At 49.9% G+C, this 6,154-nt stretch overlaps 1 protein-coding gene across 1 annotated transcript in view; it reads left to right on the forward strand.

Moving 5' to 3' along the window:
• The window catches only part of trip10a (thyroid hormone receptor interactor 10a), a gene marked incomplete at its 3' end in the record, with an annotated part of 23,837 nt that extends 20,568 nt beyond the window's left edge, over positions 1 to 3,269 (forward strand). The window contains 8 exon segments of the mRNA XM_084439135.1: positions 624 to 640; positions 642 to 731; positions 1,169 to 1,268; positions 1,270 to 1,302; positions 2,023 to 2,058; positions 2,060 to 2,109; positions 2,811 to 2,983; positions 3,118 to 3,269. Coding sequence (XP_084295261.1) covers positions 624 to 640; positions 642 to 731; positions 1,169 to 1,268; positions 1,270 to 1,302; positions 2,023 to 2,058; positions 2,060 to 2,109; positions 2,811 to 2,983; positions 3,118 to 3,269 — 651 coding nt within the window.
• Between the last annotated feature and the right edge of the window lie 2,885 nt (positions 3,270 to 6,154).

The following is a 6,154-nucleotide window of genomic DNA, read 5'->3' on the forward strand; positions in this document are numbered from 1 at the left end:
CTATTATGAGGGTGGAATTGTATGGTATTGTCTGAATTGTATGGTATTATTGGTAAGTGGTGGTCTTGGTTCTGCTCTTTGGACAATATAAAGTACTGAAATAATATATTTTTTTCTTTTCTCATTCATTTAAAAGTGTGTGGTGACTGTCGTTATTGATTTGGACTGAGATTGAATCTTTAAATCTCCACAGTCTAAATCAATAAGTCGCCATACTATTTTTGCCCAAACTACCGTGCGGTTTCTCATATAAAACGGAGTGTGTGCAAATGTGTTTATTGATTTCAACACTGCTATTATTCCGCCAGTCAGCATCTTCACACATAGTTTGGGGTTTGAAAACGCTGTCAAAACGCTGTCAAAACAAGGCTGTTATTCCCAGCGTCGAGGGCGGTGTTGTCAGTTAAACGTTCAGTCGAGGCGTGTTAAGCGTTCAGTCGAGGCGTGTTAAGTGCTTGACTTCAGTTGCCCCTTGAGTTGAACCCTAACCACACACCTGCCTCCTGAGGTGGTTTTGGGTGTGCGCCCCTCCTACCACAATCACTGGTGATGTGTGTGTGTGTGTGTGTGTGTGTGAGTGTGTGTGTGTGTGTACTGACCCTCTCGTCCTCTGCCCCCTCAGCCCCACAGTGACGGAGGACTCGGCATCTTCCCCCAGAGCAGCGCAGGAAGAGACTTCAGCAGAAACTCCATGACATCAGCAAGGAGCTCCAGAAGGAAGTTGATCAGAGGTGGGGCAGTGTGTGTGTGTGTGTGTGTGTGTGTGTGTGTGTGTATGTGTATCCATGCTTGTGTGTGTTGTGTTTACTTCTCTCTGGGCTCAGCAGGGGATCCACTACTACAAGGAATAACTCTCTCCCTCCTCTCCTCTCGTCCTCCCCTCCTCTCCTCTCCTCCTCCTCCTCCTCTCGTCCTCTCCTCTCCCCCTCTCTCTCCCCCTCTCTCTCCTCCTCTCTCTCCTCCTCTCTCCACTCTCTCCTCCTCTCTCTCCTCCTCCTCTCCTCCTCCTCTCTCTCCCCCTCCTCCCTCCCTCTCTCCCTCTTCTCATCTCTCCTCCTCTCCTCTCCCACCCTCCTCTCCTCCTCCTCCTCTCCCCCCCTCCTCTCTCCCTCTTCCCATCTCTCCTCCTCTCCTCCTCCTCTCTCTCCCTCTCCTCTCCTCTGTGCAGCGAGGCCCTGGAGAAGATGAGGGATGTTTATGAGAAGAACCCCCAGATGGGCGACCCCGCCAGCCTGGCCCCCCAGATCACCCAGACGGCCCAGAGCATGAGAGGGACTGAGGGGGGAGTTCAACAAGTATGAGGTAATCACCCCCCCCCACCCTCCCCTCCCCCCATCCCTCCATCCCTCCATCCCTCCCTCCCCCCATCCCCCCATCCCTCCATCTCTGCTATGTGTTCACACTGCGGAGTGAGCCGACCTCTCTCTCTCCCCTCTCTCTCTCTCTCTCTCACTGTCTCTCTCTCTCTCTCTCTCTCTCTCTCTCTCTCACTGTCTCTCTCTCTCTCTCTCTCTCTCTCTCTCTCACTGTCTCCTCTCCCCTCTCTCTCTCTCTCTCTCACTGTCTCTCTCTCTCTCTCCTCTCTCTCTCTCTCTCTCACTGTCTCTCTCTCTCTCTCTCTCTCTCTCTCTCTGTCTCTCTCTCTCTCTCTCTCTCTCTCTCTCTCTCCCCCTCTCTCTCCTCTCTCTCTCTCTCTCTCTCTCTCACTGTCTCTCTCTCTCCCCCCTCTCTCTCTCTCTCTCTCTCTCTCTCTCTCTCTCTCACTGTCTCTCTCTCCTCCCCCCTCTCTCTCTCTCCCTCTCCCTCCCTCTCTTTCTCACTGCGGAGTGAGCCGACCTCTCTCCCTCTCTCTCTCTACCCTGCCCTTCTCTCTCACTGTTTCTCCCCCCCCCTCTCTCCCCCCCCCCCCCTCTCTCTCTCCCTCTCCCCCCCCCCCCCCTTCTTTCTCCCTGCTGGTCTCTCTCCCTGCTGTTCTCTCTCACGTCGTTCCTGCTCTGATCCTGATTGGTTGTCGTCTGGTAGGCGTGGCTGGCGGAGGCGGGGGGCCAGGGGAGCACAGCTGCGCTACACGCCCCACTCCAACAACAACGGCGCTCACGACGTATACAGGTGTGTGTGTGTGTGTGTGTGTGTGTGTGTGTGTGTGTGTGTGTGTGTGTGTGTGTGTGTGTGTGTGTGTGTGTGTGTGTGTGTGTGTGTGTGTGTGTGTGTGTGTGTGGGTTGTTGACACGCATCCCACACCGCGTCTCATAGACTTACACTTTACATAAGACCACCCTTTCAGTCAGTCAGTTATCAGTCTACTTTCATCACTCTGGTGCTGTGTGTGTGTGTGTGTGTGTGTGTGTGTGTGTGTGTGTGTGTGTGTGTGTTGTAAAGGAAAAACCTTACTTGGTTTAGTTTAGATTTCAAAGAACACGCCGAGTGGTCGGTCAAGCTGGTTTAAACAAAGACGATAGTTTTATTCTGTTACGATTCTGCAGAGTCGGACTCGAGCACAGGAAGTGAATCCGGGCAGAGTGAGTCAGATGTGGACGAGGTTGATAGGTTATACAGTGAAAGAGGAAGTGACATAGTTTCAGGATGAAGAGGACAGGGAAGTGATGTCACACAGGAAGAATTTGTAGTTTTAACAGACTGATCTATGAGAACGAACGACAAAGTTAGAACAACAGTCAAGTAGGAAAACGGAACACTTTGGTGAGACTTGAAATTCATTCACTGTGTGTGTGTGTGTGTGTGTGTGTGTGGATTACCGCGTGCACCGTGCTGCATGTTAACGGCGAGCGCTCCGTGCTTTATCTCCGTAGCCCCGACGGAGCCCAGTCCGACGAGGGGACCCCCGAACCCGCCCACGCCATCTACGCAGACGAGGGGACCCCTGACCCCGCCCACGCCATCTACGCAGAGTTCGACGACGACTTCGAAGAGGAGGAGGTCACCGCCCCCATCGGGCAGTGTACGGCCATGTACAACTTCCCAGGTAGGATCTACACACACACACACACACACACACACGCCACTCAGCGAGCCGGTACCCTTCTCGGTATCCTCCGAGCGGGCGGAGGAGTCCTTAACTCAGCCGGGGCGCGGCGTGTGCTCCTCCCCCCTGACCAGGTGCGAGCGAGGGGACCATCTCCATGCAGGAGGGCGAGCTCCTGGCCGTGGTGGAGGAGGACAAAGGGGACGGCTGGACTCGGGTGCGCAGAGCCAACGGAGACGAAGGCTACATCCCCACCTCCTATGTCAGCATCAGCCTCGGACAGTGACCCGGACCCCCCCTCACCCCCCCCTGGACCCCCCCACCCTCTCCGCACCAGGCCTGAGGACATGGCCGCCAATCATGGATGACCCATTTCAAAAATACTCCTCCCCACCGACGGGACCAATCACCAATAAGTAACAGCATTAGGGCGGGACCATCATAAGGATGTACGACGAAGACTAGCCAATAGGCTTTGAGTCCTTTATGCGCGCCGGCGGTCGCTAGCTACCTGCTGGGCAGAGACGACGCTTATGTCACTTCCTGGTTGACATGATTGAACCCAGTCACTGTACGGCCACAGCGACCCCCCACACACGTTTTAGCTTTAGTTCAAGACATGTTAACACAATGTGCTTTTGTCGTTGTGGTCAGTTAAATGAATATGGTGGCAGGATCGTTAATAGGGATGACGAGCCACGAGCCTGTCCGCACCACGTCGTCCAAGCCACGCCCCCCGGACGTCTTCGCAGTACGAGAGGAGGCGGAGCCAGAAGAGGCTGAAGATGGCGGCTGATCGCTGCGTTGGGGACGGCGCCAGGAAGTGAAGATTGGGAGGAAGTGACCTCACGTGTTCATGTTTATAATCATACCTTTTATTTTATCACTCCCCGCACACAGAGAGAATGTAAGCGAAGTACATTTCATTCTTGCACTTTTTTCCTAGATTCCTTGCAGATTTTTGGTTTCAGAACAAATAAAATGGAGTGTATTGATTTACACGTGGACGGACGGTGTGTGTTGAACCATGAGACGGTCACTTCTGCAGCCTCTCTGTGCCAAGTGGAGAGTTAAGACCATGTGTTGAGTGTGTTTGTTGGGAAAATGTTAAGGTTACTTTATCATTTGTGAGGCCAAAGACGTTGTTTAGGTGATGGCAACTCAGAAATGGTCATACAATCACTGCCAGTTCTTCATGATGTTTCAGCTTAAAACCTTAGCAATAGTTGTTTCTATGAAAGCATATCCAGAGTTCTCAATAAGCAGATAATGTGTTCCTGTTATGTATTAAAACGATAATTTATTAAGAAAGTGTGAGTACTTCCTGTTTGATGAAAGTTTAATTTCAAGGAAGTTGACTTGCATCTCCCCCCTGTAAACTCTCAGGGGACAGACGGCCTCAATGACATGTTTAAGAAAGATGCAAAAATACAAAAATGTGCAGCGTTTAGACTATCGTATTTATGTAATAAGTAATATATATTTTTTAGCTATCACAACACCACTATTGTCTTATTAGCTTTTTAACCATGCAAATAAAGATTTAAGGCGTGTAGTTGTATTCTGAGAAGAATGTGTCCGTGTGGTCGGACCTGACGGTTCTCATGTGAAGACCCTTGTCTTGTATAACGTTGCGTTATTGAGCCAGGGAGATTGAGTATTCCTCACGTGAAACTGACTCTAATGTCCAGGTGCCTTTCAGGTTAAAAAGCATTGTGTATATACTATATTTGCATAGCCTACATGCGTCTTCTGTTTCAAGACTAAATAAATATAAAGCACATTTCACATTCTGAGTGGTTGTGTGCGTTCTTTTTTGGACTCTATCTCTTTTGACTCATCTCTTGAAGTGAGACACAGGACTATATCAGACACAGGACTATATCAGCCACAGGACTATATCAACCACAGGACTATATCAACCACGGGACTATATCAACCTTAGGACTATATCAACCACAGGACTATATCAACCTTAGGACTATATCAACCACAGGACTATATCAACCACAGGACTATATCACCCACAGGACTATATCAACCACAGGACTATATCAACCATTATCAACCACAGGACTATATCAACCACAGGACTATATCAACCCCAGGACTATATCAACCCCAGGACTATATCAACCACAGGACTATATCAACCACAGGACTATATCAACCCCAGGACTATATCACCCACAGGACTATATCACCCACAGGACTATATCAACCACAGGACTATATCAACCACGGGACTATATCAGCCACAGGACTATATCAACCACAGGACTATATCAGCCACAGGACTATATCAGCCACAGGACTTTATCAGCCACATGACTATATCAGCCACAGGACTATATCAACCACAGGACTATATCAGCCACAGGACTATATCAACCACAGGACTTTATCAACCACAGGACTATATCAACAGCACAGTGTACTTACAGCTTTCGCGCAGCAGGTGGCAGTGTTTAATTGCCTTATTTATTTCAGATTCCTCCACCCCTCTCCAGACATATTTCTTATTTTGTGTATCTATAAAGCACAATGTAGGACAGGAATTTGCATGATATTAATATTCATTCACTTGAACACATTAGCTGAGGAGTGACGCTGCGGCACTATTCGCCTGTGTGATTTGAACAAAGGTCTTACATTCAGGCACCTCCACTCAGATCTCAATGGGGGTCGAGGGACGCTGCCCTTTTTTAAATTTAATTAGTTTTTTAATAAATACATTCCTGTTGCGCAGAGCCTGCCCTGCATAACAGATTTTGAGTGAATCAAAATATATCAAGTTGGAAAATAATTTGTTACTCTCTTGCCACCCTACCTAAACTCTTGTTGCCCTAGCTACCGCAGCGCGAAACACACGCACGCGCACGCGATACAAACGCACGCGCACCGATACCTCCATGACATGCGCGTGCACGCGATAGGCCCCGATAGTCGTGACAGTCAGTCAGTCAGTCAGTCAGTCAGCCAGTCAGCCAGTCAGTCAGTCAGTCAGTCAGCCAGTCAGCCAGTCAGCCAGTCAGTCAGTCAGTCAGCCAGTCAGTCAGTCAGTCAGTCAGCCAGTCAGTCAGTCAGTCAGTCAGTCAGTCAGCCAGTCAGCCAGTCAGCCAGCCAGTCAGTCAGTCAGTCAGTCAGCCAGTCAGTCAGTCAGTCAGTCAG

Source organism: Borostomias antarcticus, assembly GCF_949987555.1.
Source record: "Borostomias antarcticus genome assembly, chromosome: 5".
In the NCBI taxonomy this organism is placed as follows: Eukaryota; Metazoa; Chordata; class Actinopteri; order Stomiiformes; family Stomiidae; genus Borostomias; species Borostomias antarcticus.